General features: G+C 48.3%; 3 protein-coding genes across 3 annotated transcripts; all 3 read left to right on the top strand.

Annotated features, from left to right (window-relative positions):
- Positions 1–73: 73 nt before the first annotated feature.
- FTJAE_4588 (uncharacterized protein) lies at positions 74–1,879 on the top strand (the record flags this gene model as incomplete). The annotated part of the gene is made up of 6 exons (XM_037351006.1): positions 74–92; positions 207–413; positions 464–518; positions 572–791; positions 844–983; positions 1,036–1,879. 6 exons carry the CDS (start codon positions 74–76, stop codon positions 1,877–1,879), a joined length of 1,485 nt encoding a protein of 494 aa, XP_037208300.1.
- Positions 1,880–3,227: 1,348 nt separating this feature from the next.
- FTJAE_4587 (GATA zinc finger domain protein) lies at positions 3,228–4,014 on the top strand (the record flags this gene model as incomplete). Its single annotated transcript, XM_037351005.1, has 2 exons — positions 3,228–3,377; positions 3,433–4,014. 2 exons carry the CDS (start codon positions 3,228–3,230, stop codon positions 4,012–4,014), a joined length of 732 nt encoding a protein of 243 aa, XP_037208299.1.
- A 3,082-nt stretch (positions 4,015–7,096) lies between these two features.
- On the top strand, positions 7,097–11,845 carry FTJAE_4586 (nacht and tpr domain protein; the record flags this gene model as incomplete). Its single annotated transcript, XM_037351004.1, has 4 exons — positions 7,097–7,360; positions 7,412–9,043; positions 9,094–9,897; positions 9,962–11,845. The coding sequence occupies 4 exons, from the start codon at positions 7,097–7,099 to the stop codon at positions 11,843–11,845; spliced, it is 4,584 nt and encodes a 1,527-aa protein (XP_037208298.1).
- Between the last annotated feature and the right edge of the window lie 1,681 nt (positions 11,846–13,526).

Here is a 13,526-nt window from a genome sequence, read left to right as displayed (position 1 = left end):
ACAAGGACTCGTAGGCCCCACACTAGGAGTAAAAGCGGATGTTTGACGTGTCGAAAGCGTCGCGTGCGTTGTGATGGCGGAAAACCAACCTGGTAAGTCGGAGTTTGCAGCCCAATTGCGACAAATAGTCGAAAGTATTACAGGATGTTTTTCAGTTTGTGGTGATTGTGAAACTGACGAATGTAGTACCAGATGCGTCAGTGCAGGACGGATATGCGAGTTTGCTGATCCTAGTATCCCACTTCGAGACCGTAACGCTATCTGTCTTCCTGGCGAACAGCAACCTTGGATTATAGGCCAGGACGTGCCGCCAGTAACTCTAATTGTTAATTCCCCATTTGGAAAGTCAGTGGAGCCTTTCGACTGTTTGGGCTTGGACATGACTCTCCGCTCAAGAGAGCTACTTCACTACTGTAAGCCCAAGGCATGCAGCATAGACCAGCAACACCGCTGACATTTCAAGTCCATAACAGCCACGACAGTGCCGATTTGGTACTTAGCAAAGCCTCCAGAAACATGTACGTACCTTGTTACTCCTCAGTCAGCCCTGGCTTACCTTGAACTTCTATAGTTTTTCTTCTGTCGCCCAGCATCCCGATGCGTTAAGGGACACTCTTCTCGTTGCAGGCCTGCACTATGCATGGACTGTCGGCGATCTCGAAACTTACAAGCCAACTTTCCTGTTTCACAAAGTCTCGACAATACAAGTCTTGAACCGATGGCTGCAAAACATACATCAACCAGGGCTCATGACCTTCATTCGACATGTTTCAATTCTCTGCTTCATAGAGGTATGTCTACTATGGTACTAGTGATACCTCACCGATCACTAACCATAAAAAGGCCTCGTATGGCAACGTACACGATACAGAGGCTCACATCAACGGCCTCATAAACGCCGTTCACCTTCTCAGTCCTCTAGACGATGACTTCGGCAACCGATCGGAACTCGAAGAAGAACTTGCCAATCGCTATCTTTTGCTGTGAGTCTGTCATTGTTGAGCACTCAATCCTCCCAGACACTGACTTTTTTAGCACATACTATGCCTACCAAGGCTTCAAGGCCAGGATATTGGGAAGCGACTCTTTGCAGACCCTTTTCCGACAGAACAACACCGCGGAGTTCTCCACGTTTGTATCACAGATTTACCTCTGGAAAACTCAAAATATCGGTCATCTCGAGATGCGTCTCAACGCCATGAAACTCTTGCCATTCTTCTTTGCAGCTCTTCCCTCGTCAACGCAGTTTCATAACATCGACGCTTCACCTCTGATAGATTGCCTGAAGCATGTTACGACTGCAACGCAGACAGTCAGGGAAGACCGTTACAAATGTGACCCAAGCTGGGAATGGATCGAGGGATCAGATTCTCGATTACTCTGCGCTACTATCGGCTCCCATTTCTCATCTCTGTTTCACGACGATATGTTTTCAACAGCACATTCCTCGAAGTATAGCACCTCTTGGTCTGGTATGTGCGCAGCCTCGAGCTTGTATATGCACAGCGTCCTGGAACTATGGAGTGGTGGCGAGGCTATCGACGCTCGTCTGTTTCGAAGGTTTCTGTGTATCTTGAATCGAGATCTCAGTCAATCAGTGAGCACCCTGGGACTGAACGACTCTACGGACTTTTGGCTTTGGCGAGCGTTCTTGGGAGCGTATAGCATTGCCAAACAGCAAGCGAGTAACCACGACCCCTTACTGGAAAGCCTCCAAAGAGCTTTCGCTGGATACGTGGATGCTTGGAAAAGTGTTACTGGGTTGGCAGCTTGGGAAGAAGTGCATGCCTGTTTAGTATCCGTCGCATGGCCCGCCTCTATGAATTATGAGACAGGGCGCCATGTTTGGACAAGGTCGAACGAGTATAAACCAAGCTAAGGAGTAAGGCTGTAGTTGGTTTCAAGCTGTACAATATTGTATAATAAATCACAACTCAAATTCTGCTGGGGCGGCTCAGGTCGTATGGACTCTAGCAACCCTTTCCAGTAAGATCCAAGGCCTTGAGTAAGCTCAGAACGTTCCGTCACTTGATTCTCAGGCAGCATCTCAAAACCTCATATCCGCGATCAAATGCGATGGGACGGAAAGGGTCATCGTGGGGAACTAACGTGAGCCCGACGTCTCAACTGCGTTTAGAAGAACGAGGGCCTCAGAGCGTTTTCTTGCGTTTTTCTCACCGGATGACTAGCTACTTCAGCATACTGAGAACACGCTGAAGATATGGCTCTACTAATGACTTTTATGCTATTTTGGCCAAGAGTCGGTCGCTCCGATTGCGTCTTAGATCAAGTTGCTGTTTCTCGAGTTTATGCTGGCTCCATGGTCCTGCTTTTTTCTAGACCACGATTACTTTTCCGTGTCGCATTTGGAAAACCATACATTTACTTTGGATAGTTACGCATTGCCCAAGATAAAATACTCTCTGCCTAAGCAGCTCAAATCAATTCTCCTTCATCGTGAAATTGATCATTGCAGGGTAGAATCAAATGCGGGTCAGGTTGATGATAAGCCAATCATTTGTTTGCGGAAAACAGTCCAAGATAAGAAAGCAGTTGTTTGGCTCGGAGCTTTTGCTCCACGGGGTGTGACACACAGACACCAGGCAACAGAGTTTGACTTCTGGATCCCCGCTCTTCAAGTTTCAACAACACTCGTCGCTTTTCGATGCTCAAAAACAAAGAAATGTCAAAAAATAAAGGCAATAAAAATAAAAATAAGGATAACCGGAATTTGAAGGAATTCTGAGTCATAAGACTGCTTCTATTTCTGCACCGTTCATTGCTGACCGTGCGCGTGGAACCTGCATGAAGGCAGCTGGATGGGGACAATTTTGAACCCCTCGCTCCACCGCAAAATGCACTATTCTCGTCCCACGCGAATGCACATCATAACACATTAAACCCCCAAATAGTGTCAAAGTTCTCCATGGGGATAACTTAAGGGACATTTCCAAATTCCTTCAAAATGTCACAGGATTGTGATAAGATTGATACAGGAATCCCACCATACGACACCAAGAAAGACAAGAAACAGCTGTCACAAAACACTAAACCGTTAAAGCCAGCTCGCTCCGAATAAGCAGTCAGGGGAACCCGCATTCCTATACCATTTCAGGTAAATGCTCCGTCAGGGATCTCGGGACGATGTGGGTTAAAGATTACATCATATCAACGTCAGTTTTCCGATCGCTGGGGAGATTATATAGAAATCCACGATGCCTGCAAAAATGGCTTCCCCTCGAGATCGAAACACCAACAAAGCCTCCCCTCGGGGTCGTGAAAGGCGGTGGAACCGATTACAAAACCACACAATGTCCTGCTCTCTGCAAAACCCCCTCATTCCCGTAACTACTATTATTCTTGCAACCAAGCAGGACGTGGGTAACTTACATTGGGAGTCAACGCAAAAATGTATTTACTCACGTGATCCAGGATTTCCAATTCGATCCCGAGCGTTTCGGCCGGCCGCTTTGCGAAGTCCCCTTATTCCAGACCGCGACGATCCCGTCCACGCTCGCTAAGGATCACAAGCCTGCTGCTTTCAAGCCAAGCTTTAGGATCATGCCATGCCAATATGTGCGTAGTATTGAGACCGCAGAGCCAGAGTTAGAGCCGCCGCGGAAGAGCAGTGGCGGCTCCAAGCGGAAGTACAAGAGTCTCGGAACCGAGGGTTGGCGGAGTAAGCATAAGCACCACTCCACCACGCGCCGATCACCATCGCGGCAGGCTACTATTTCCTGTCCTTGTGCGCGGGAGCACAAAGCACCCAAGGCGTCGGATCATACAAGGTCATGCGAGTTCTGTCATGTAACCGAGACGCCCAAATGGAGGTCTGGACCTTCGGGACGTCGTACCCTCTGCAACGTCTGTGGATTGCTGTACGCTAAGAGGGAGGAAAAGGCCCGGTCGTTCTTATTGGAGAGGGAGTTTGGATGCGACTCTGTTTCTTATGCGTCGTCGTGGTCGTCGACAAAGGTCTCAACTGAGGGTTCTCATTCTTTGGGACTGTCATGACCATTCAAGTCTCTCATCGCCTCTTATACCATGCCAAGCGGCCCCTAAAGATATTTCACTGCCCCTCCCTCTTGGCAGGTGCTGCATGGGCAGGGGAGAAGCCATTCACCTTTTTTTTATTGCAGCGTTCGAGCGTCATAATCATGAAAGAAACAGATGGCGCATTGGAGATCAGGATACTAGGCAACATATCAGGAGTATTCGGAGCAAATAATTTAAGTTGAAAAAAAAAAATCACTAAACCAATTTCAGCAATCTTTCCTGGTCATAGACAAGAGGAGCGTTGCCCAGAAGCTATTGCGTCCAATCGCGAACTGTCCAGCAGCTCATGAACAAAGGTCCCTCCCAACAGCAACCGTGATGTCAAAATCGCATCAGAAAACATAACCAATCACACATTTTACATCACCTCCGGAGTCGTCCTCCGGTCCTTTGAATTTCGATTTGCTACCATCCTACAGTACGACGTCGCATCGCCTGTCTCGTTCGGCAGTAGATTAATTACCTGACCTTAGCGGAATCCGGAGAGGTGCGGAGTTCAGGGTAACTCTGACATCTGACTTTTGACCCCTCAATTGGCTGATATGAGCTCCTTTCAGCTCAAATGCCGACTCTGAAGCGGGGGCGAGGTCGACACAGCGAGAACAAACCATCTGATCCTCTGCGCAAGCGACCTGCAGCAAAGATTACACTGTACAACACACCAAACAAGTCATCCGCCCAGTTTTGGCCTCTGTTTAGCGTGTAGTAGATGCGAGGAGTAACGCGCCGTGGCTTACGCGTCGGTAAATGAGGGTTGCAACTCTTTTTGAGACGAGGTCATTTCTAATCAGTGTTGCAATGCAAGCAGGACGGGGGGACCAGTCTTATCTATCAATCGTAGACAACCACGGTACAGAGGCCAAGCCGCCATGCAAGGAACTGTGGAAACGGGCTTACTGTCATGCCAGGTTGCTGCGAGGGACAGTGTCCGAGCGGGTGAGACGTCTCAAGGTTTGGGAGGGAAAAAGCAAAGGTAGACAAGGGAGTCAGGCGAGGGACTTTGGCTAGACAGTTGCGATAACTGTGTAATAAACTGTTGGTCCAAGTTGAGATGGAGGGCTGCGTGAATTGGGATGTGAGAGACATCGGATTTCCCTTTCCCCGATGTGAAAATGCAGTCTTGTTGGCGATTGTCAATGGGCCATGAAGCCACTCGGTAGGTTTCCTCCGGATCCGCGGATGGACCCTGAATCAGGGTCTCTGCACAGTCCAGACCCAATCGCGCATTGATCTACAAGGGTTCCTCTGGGGCAATCTTCGCTCTAACTTTAGCAAGCGCCTCAGAGGGGTATTAGTACCGCCTCGATCCCTAACCTCTCCCTTGAATTCAGAGATCGGATTTCCCCCTCTCCTCTTCAACTGTCCCGTGCCATTTCCTGTTCCATCATGAAACACAGACAGCAGACACTCGCCAAGACGGCAAAGCCAATTCGGCGCCGAAGAGATCGTGCTCACCATCCTTGTCCCGTTGATCTCCCGGAATCTAGCCTTTTCCCGCCCCGACGATGTTCCTTACTTTCTCTGAGAAAATCTCCTCGACACGTGAGTTTCCCTCTAACTTGCGCGTCTTTGTTGACCCGTTGCCGGTGACGCAGACTAACCTCTTCCAGATCCGACCTAGCATCCAAGACGTCCAACGGAATGGTCTACCTCTATGCGAGGTCGCTTTGTTTCAAAATGCAGCTATTCCGAGTCCCTTGGCCGCGAAGCCAGAGAGAGATCCTCACCTGCAATTGAAGGTTGCTTCGCGCACTTCATCTCTCAGATCACCCGCCGCGTCGGCACGTTCAATCCGGTCGAGGTCTACTAGAGCCAGTCTCAAGGACACCTATGAAGCCCGCACGTGGCGTAACAGGCTGAGGCGTCATTCGGTATGTCATTCATTTCCACCAGAATGTCTTTTTCTCATTCTAACGAAATAAGCAGAAGTCACCAAGAAGACACGAGCCAACTCCATGCTGCACATCATGCTTCATCAAAGAGACTCCAATGTGGCGCGAAGGTCCCTTCGGATCTCATACTCTCTGCAACGTTTGCGGTCTTCTTTACGCCAAACGTGAAGCTCGAAGCCGATCATTTCTTCTTCAAAGAGACATCGCGCGAATGTCGCAATTTTCTTAAATCTTTGAACCGTGTTCATGTTCCCGCCATGCATGAGCATGCGTTCAGCACGGCTTAAACTTGCTTTCTATGAGTTATTCTTTTCTATGTTTCGTTTTCTTGGGCTCGATCTCGACGTTATACATGCCACCGGGATCTGTGAGTGATGAGGCATGGTTTCTATACCCCGGCGCAGGATTGGGAAAGCATTTTGTGAGACTCGGCTGGCTACTGAAGTTTTGTGTCAAAATGGCGTTCTCGGTTATTTGTTATCATGTTGGATTTAGCGCAGATACCTCAGTCACAGTTATGAATTGGAATTGAACTTATATACAGCATCTCCAGTGGATTTGGATCATACGAATGTCGGTCAGTAAACTGCTTTCAAGTCAACTCAACTGGTCAAATCAGTCCAAGTCTCGAAGCACCAACGCTTCTAAGATTTAAAGAGCCCTAAGATGAGAGGCGCGAAAAACGTTGAATTGGACCCCAGTAACAACTTGCGCAAAGTCATGCACCTACAGGGAATAAGATAGTCAGCTGACGGCTCAGACTACCCATTCAGGTAAGCCGAACCAGGCTGTCACTATTTTGCGTAATAACTCCCCATCAGGTGCAGCATACTACCTGGTTTCAGCTGAATGCATTTAACAGAAATGGAGAAGTCTGGCCAGCGTCTGGCTGCGTGGAAGGCTGCGAAATTGTTGGTTGGACTTTGAGGCTCCAGGCACGAAATTTCCCTCATAACATAAAACGAGACTACAACCATGCAAGTCGGGAACATCTTGATCTGATGTTTTGGTCATCGTGCCGAAGGCCATACATAGATGAAAGTCCCTCGTTCAAGTGAATATCTTGCTTTTTAGGTCTTTTTCTGCTCCTTTGAGCCCATCACCTTCACCCTTTCAATCGTCGAAGCCCATCGGCATCACCTCGCAACATGGCTTCATCAGGCACAGAAGATTTAACCGTGCAACAGTTATGGGATGAAGCAGCTGAGAGGTTTCTGGCCCGTACCGGAAAAGGCCTGAACCGAAAGCCTCCAGTGACAATAGACGACGTGCGAAAACAGATAGAATCGCGAGATGATCCGACTACAGATAGTGACGCCGCAAATACGCTGAAGCACAAAAAGGACATAGGTCTGAATATCCTTGAATGTCTAAAACTTCTCGGTGGCATAGCTGCACAAGGTGCTAGCGTGGTAACCATCATTCGATTCCCCTGAACCTTCGAGCCATTGACACTTGAACAGGTTTTCCAACCGGCAAGTGTGGTGTTTAACGCCATGAGTATACTTCTGGAAGCCCCTAGAAAGATACGAGACTTTCATGAAGCAATTGACCAAGTTTTTGCCGTCGTCGCACCGTCTCTGAGTCAATTTAGGATCTATGAGCGCATCGAGCAGTTCAGGAAGATTGACACCGATCTGATTCATGCAATTCATATCACTATGATCAGTCTAGTCGATATTTGCGCCTTGGTTATAACGCTCAAAGACCCCACTAGCAAATGGAGCAAGTTCAAATCCAACGTCAAGAAGGCGTTGCTTGACGATGACTCAGGGCTTAGCGTTGAGTTGAGGAAATTTAGACAGGCTATCCATGGACAACAGTCAATCGAGGCGACTTTGACATTGGAAGTTGCTCTGGAAAGCAGACACGAAGTATCGATTATTCTCGCAAAGGTCTTTGAGACTGGAAAGTGGACCGAAGAGATTGCTAGCAAGATCACTACGTTGCAGCAGGCAGAGACCAAGCGAGCACAGGACACGACGAAAAAGGCATACTTGTCTAAGATAAAAGAAAAGCTTGGTATTGATGAAAAAGATCTTGAGGTCAGTAGAGACATGTTTAAGAGATTGTGCGATTCCAGGGTCGAGAATAGCGGGAGCTGGCTTGACGACGAGGAAGCGTATACTTCTTGGGCTGACGCAGATGCTGGCGGGGCACGACCTCTACTACTCCTCCTCGGCGAGAAAAATACCGGGAGATCTACTACCGTTTCAACGATTGTCCAGAAACTCAAAGCTAGATACAAGACACCGACAGAACGGTCCTCTAGGGTTCTCCTAGCTTGGTATTTCTTCCCTTCACTATCAGATAAAGCTGACAAGGGCGACCCAACTCCGGCCCGGACAGCTCTGAAGCATATTGCTTTACAACTAGCTGAACAAGACATGGCACTTGCCAAGAGCATAGCCTCTATCTGTGAAGAGAAAGATAATGGCACTTACTTCACCGACGTTAGTTGTGAGTCCTTATGGAAGGACCTGAAGCTTGGTCAACCACGTGGAGATACGACGTACTACTTCATATTCGACGGAGTTGAAAAGCTATCGAAGATGCATGCCGATGCCGGCACACAGTTCTTTGCTCTTGTCAAAGAGGCTAGCCACTCACCTGCTGCAGAAGGTGATAGGAGTGGGATTCGGCTCCTGGTTAGTGGTAGAGGTGATGCAGTCAGGTCACTTGGAGGCTTCGAATCACCAACAATCAACATAGCGCATTCCAACAGGTCAGACATTGAATCTTATATCAAGAGAGCGATGCGCAAATATGATATCTTCCAGGGCAACGACTCGAAGGACGAAGCAAGCCGTCGGAAGATCAACGGTAAACTAATAGAGATGGCAGGCGGGAGTTTCTTCAAAGTCCAGTCAGCACTTGATAGAATTAAGGACTTGGTAGATTCAGGCGGACAGGAGTCGGAACTCGATGATCTGTTGACAGAGTCTGACTGGGGCCGAGAGGCGATTTCGAAAAATGTTGTTGCCGAGCTTCAAGAGCAACTATCCCCACAGAATATCGAGGAGATAAATGAGCTGTTGATCTGGGTAGTGTATGGCTTTGAATGGCTTAGTGTCGATCAACTGGAGGCAGCGCTGGTGAGTTTGCTGTCCGAAAATTCCGGAAACAGAGATACTGACCTACTAAGTTCCTTCGGTTTGGATCAACTCCACTTCAGAAGCTGGCGAAGAAACTACAGGGAAAATATTCGAGGCTTTTTGAAGTAGATGGGCAGATCACCGTACGCCGTGATCTTTTGTCCCTAGTGATCAAGGATCCCAAGCAGCTACGATCCGTCGATGACGACACCCCAAGGATAACAGCCACCATCACCATCACAAAGGGCGACATTACGACAGTTCAGAACTTCTTGTGGACCCTGTTCCAGAAGTCAGTGGTTGAGAAGTTCGAGTTCGAGCCACTAACTGGACAGGTTACTCAGACTAAGGGCGAAATCAGGGTGAACGGGTACGACGCACACTTGGCGATAGTAATGCAAGCCACAAGTTTCTTGATAAAGGAGCCAGATGATAGGACTGAAGGTCTGGGAAGATATCTAGTCTGGAATCTTCCTAAACATTTGAAGGAACTGAACAACCCGGACAGTGATCACAAGGTCGATAATGCATCAAAGAAAGACATCGGTAGCATGCTTTTCGACATCCTCGGCCAAGGCACCATCATCAGGAAGCACTGGCAACACTTCGTTGATGTGCCTCTGTTCGGCGACACGACGCAAATCTCGACACTTCTGACATGGCTACAGGATCCTGATGTTAGTGGACATTTCGGGATATATCAAATGGATTGGCTGAACAAGGTCATGTCAAGCCCGAGCCCGCAACGTGCTTTACTCTTCTCTATGGCCCGTGAAGTGGGCCATAGATGGCTCAAGAGCCGCGGGAATGACCCTTGTGAAGCATATAGGTGTCTCATCCGGTATCTCTCATTGGTAAGTCTAGAATGATTCCTTGTTCATGCATGTGTCTGTTTTTCCACGACTAACGTCATACTAGGAGGTTTCCGAGGGATATTCAAATGCGTCAGACGAATCGCTCGTGATTTTGAGCACAGATGAAGAGACTTTACTTCTTGACAAGGCAGAACGCTGGTGCAAGTGCATACTTCAAATTACAGAAGAACAATCTTTATGGTACGAGAGAATTGGCGAGACTGCCAGAAAAGTCGATGAGTTCGACTATGCGATAGCGATGTTCTTGAAAGCAACGAAAATGCCTGGAGTATCATGGACGTGCTACAAAGGTCTAGCACAATCGTATTATCAAGCTGGAAAACTGGAAGACGCCTGCGCATCACAGAAGAAGGCGTTAGAGGTTCTCTCCGATTTTAAAGAGTCTTACTCTGGCGCAATCTGGGCATTGAATATGGATCTTGGAAAATGGTACTTTGAACTAAAGGAGCCGGACCAAGCAACCGTCTACTACGAAAAGGCTCTAGAGGCGAGTCAAGCTGACGAGACGTATTACCGCGTGCTGGAAGCCAGCCTTACATCGCAGTCTAATGGCCGTACATTAGACCTTATTGAATCCATGAGTCATAAGATGTCTACAGATAGTGGTATAAGCCGCCTGGGTTCTGCACTTCTACTCATGGCAGCAGAGGAAGACACTTACGAAAGGTACTTCACCAGTCTGCTCTCGCTAACCGATTCCCGTGATGGGATGTTCGGGATGGTTCTAAGTGCCATGGACGAAGCTATCCAGCTCGCAGCTGAGAAAGAGCTGTTGTTCGAGAAGAGCGCCCTTCGGCTCTACAAGGGTTTTGCACTCTATTATTACGGAAAAGAAGCCGATGAGGATCCGCTCGCCTCTGCAGTTAGACTTTGGGAGGAATGCCACTCTGATGCGAGGAAGGTGATTGAAGAAACCGGCACCTACGTCCAATGGAAATGGATGTGGTTAGGTGGCCAGGTTATCAGTGGTATAGTGCGCCATTATTTTAAAGAAGCAACGGCAGCAAACACTGAGGCTTCAGCATTTGGAAAGTTGGGTGAAATCACTGTCGGCCACAGAATCTCATACGACGACAACCGGGTATCCCCAGCTGAGTCTTACATGGGAGCCTACGAAGTCCTGCAAGGAAATCTCACCGCAGCAAGAGCACATTTCCGCAAGAACATGCTTACAGCGCATGAGATGCTATCAGACGACACAGATGAGAATGATGCAGATGCGTATTTCGTCCTGTTCCAGTGTCTACTTCATACAGGGGACGATATCAATGCTTTAATCGCCTTTGAGCTTACAGGGCCGATAGAGAAGACGGTCGAAATGAGGCTTGGTGAGATTCGGGGCGAGGATAAAGCCGCCGCAACGGAGCTTCTTGAGTTTGTGAAGGAGAAGTTTTCATCGAGCGATTCCGCTCCTACCAGGTATATGGCTGTCCTTGAGGAGTTGCAGCGACGGATACCCCTGGAGAATGACAAAGATGAGAAGACCGCCACAACTGAGTCCTACCAAAGGATCTACTCGCTTCTGGTCCAGAAACGACCTGCTGCGGAGGATGGAAATGGGCCAAATGAGCCGTATGAGATCACGTACAGCGATATTGTGATCAACTGGCGATACTATTGCAGCGGAAATTGCGGAAGGACCTGGGATTTCGAGACTGACATCAACATCTGTAAATACTGCTGGGACACTCCGTTTTGTCAAAACTGTTTACCGATTCTCCAGCAAGGGACGTCGAAGATGTTGGCTTGCGATGCAGGCCATAAGTGGCTTCATGTTCCGCGGTGGAACTTGAGGGAGAGCACAGGGCTGAGGGACGGAACTGTCATAATGGGAGGCGAAATTGTTGATGGTCGACACGTCGGAGGGCAGAGAGTCAAGATCAAAGAGTGGTTGAGCACCATCTGGAAGGAATGGGATATAGAGTAGCATCAGTCGGTTTGAGTTGTAGCCCATTTCCCAAAAATACATTCTTTTGTACCCCGCTGCAAGGTATACGTAAGGGAAAAACCGAAACCGATCGCTCACAACAAGGATCCGAAGGCGCGATAGTTCAAAAAGTTTATACGATGGAGAAATATCGCGGCCCGAAAATGATACGCATCCACCTTATAAGCACGCAATTTGAGTTCACCATGTCGTTTCCCAGTGACCCCTGATGGGAAATCCACAAGAAAAAAGCTTTCATGTGGCTGATATTCATGACGTTCAGTGGCAGTTCACGCCACAAGCTGCTTTTGTGTATCAACACAAAACTTTGTTGTTCTGGAGATTGTTGTTTTGGTGGTCAATAAACCTCACGAGACATACGTGGCCCGCCTAAATGTTTTCTATTGCGTCAACGATGATGAAGATTGATCTATCATCCTCTGGAGGAATAATAGACCCTTGCAAGAAGTCCTTGAAGAAAAACCCTGAGCATCTGGATCCTGTTATCAATTGTATCTCTTAGTTGCTCCATCGCCGGCCCGACAACCCACACGGCCCCATACGACCCTACCAGGACAAACATAGACATTGAGCCCGTGAGCATAGACGATTATCGTGCGCAATTACTCCATTCAGAACTCGCCAAGAAAAACGTGCTGCAGGCAACTGGGTCGTGATCGGCCTCGTCCGACCAGATCTGCAACGCCCTCTATAAGATGGCTCCCCAATCTTCTGACTCTCAAGGCGCAATTGCCGAACCATCGCAATCCAACACAGACATGGCGTCCAATTCTGAAAAGGTCGTCACCGGTAGTGGCATTCAAGCGACGGACAAGAGAGAGGGGGATGTTGGCTCTACAGGGTCTCTCAAGAATGAGCCTGTAATCGGAAGAGCTCAGATCTTGGGTGCTACAGCAGAGGAAATTATCGAAGCAGAAGAACATGCGCGTACGATGGACTTGGATGAAGCAAAAAAGGTGAGAAGAATCAATGCTAGCCCTTGATAGTCGCTAACATCGACCCAGCGCGCTGAAAACCTGATGTACCTTCATGAGCACGATCCCAACTTCAGCTCAGAATCCATCATCCGCATTCAGGAATTTCTAAGCAACGAAGACATCTTCGCCAATCCTCAGAACCACTCAGATCTCATCTCAGACATCAAGACTGAGATTTCACTTGCCACCATCAACTCACCCTACGCAGAAGTCCGCGCTGTAGTAAGCAACAAGGACGACCCATCGACACCAGCTGGAACCATCCGCGCCTGGACCATCGGTTTATTCTTCGTGATCGTGCAGAGTTTCGTGAACCAGCTGTTTTCAGTGCGACAGCCGACTATCCGACTTCAAGCACCTGTCATTCAACTCCTCTCATTCCCGCTGGGCAAAGCCTGGGAGAAATGGCTTCCTGTTGGCGAGTTCACGCTGTTTGGTCAGAAATTGAAGCTCAATCCCGGAAAGTTCAATCAGAAGGAGCATATGCTGATATCAATCATGGCGAATGTCTCGACGAGTTTGCCGCATTCGCGATATATCATTTTCACTAGTTGGTTGAAGAAGTACTTTGACTTGCCATTCGCTGCAGACTTTGGCTTTCAGATCTGCCTCTCGGTAAGTAAAATTTCGATATAATTCTCACTGAGATTTACTAACGGAGATAGCTGGCTATGAACTTGCTA

Source organism: Fusarium tjaetaba (assembly GCF_013396195.1).
Source record: "Fusarium tjaetaba strain NRRL 66243 chromosome Unknown NRRL66243_c0000087, whole genome shotgun sequence".
In the NCBI taxonomy this organism is placed as follows: domain Eukaryota; kingdom Fungi; phylum Ascomycota; class Sordariomycetes; order Hypocreales; family Nectriaceae; genus Fusarium; species Fusarium tjaetaba.
Note: the sequence above shows the minus strand (reverse complement) of the source record. Positions and strands in the feature narration are given on the sequence as shown.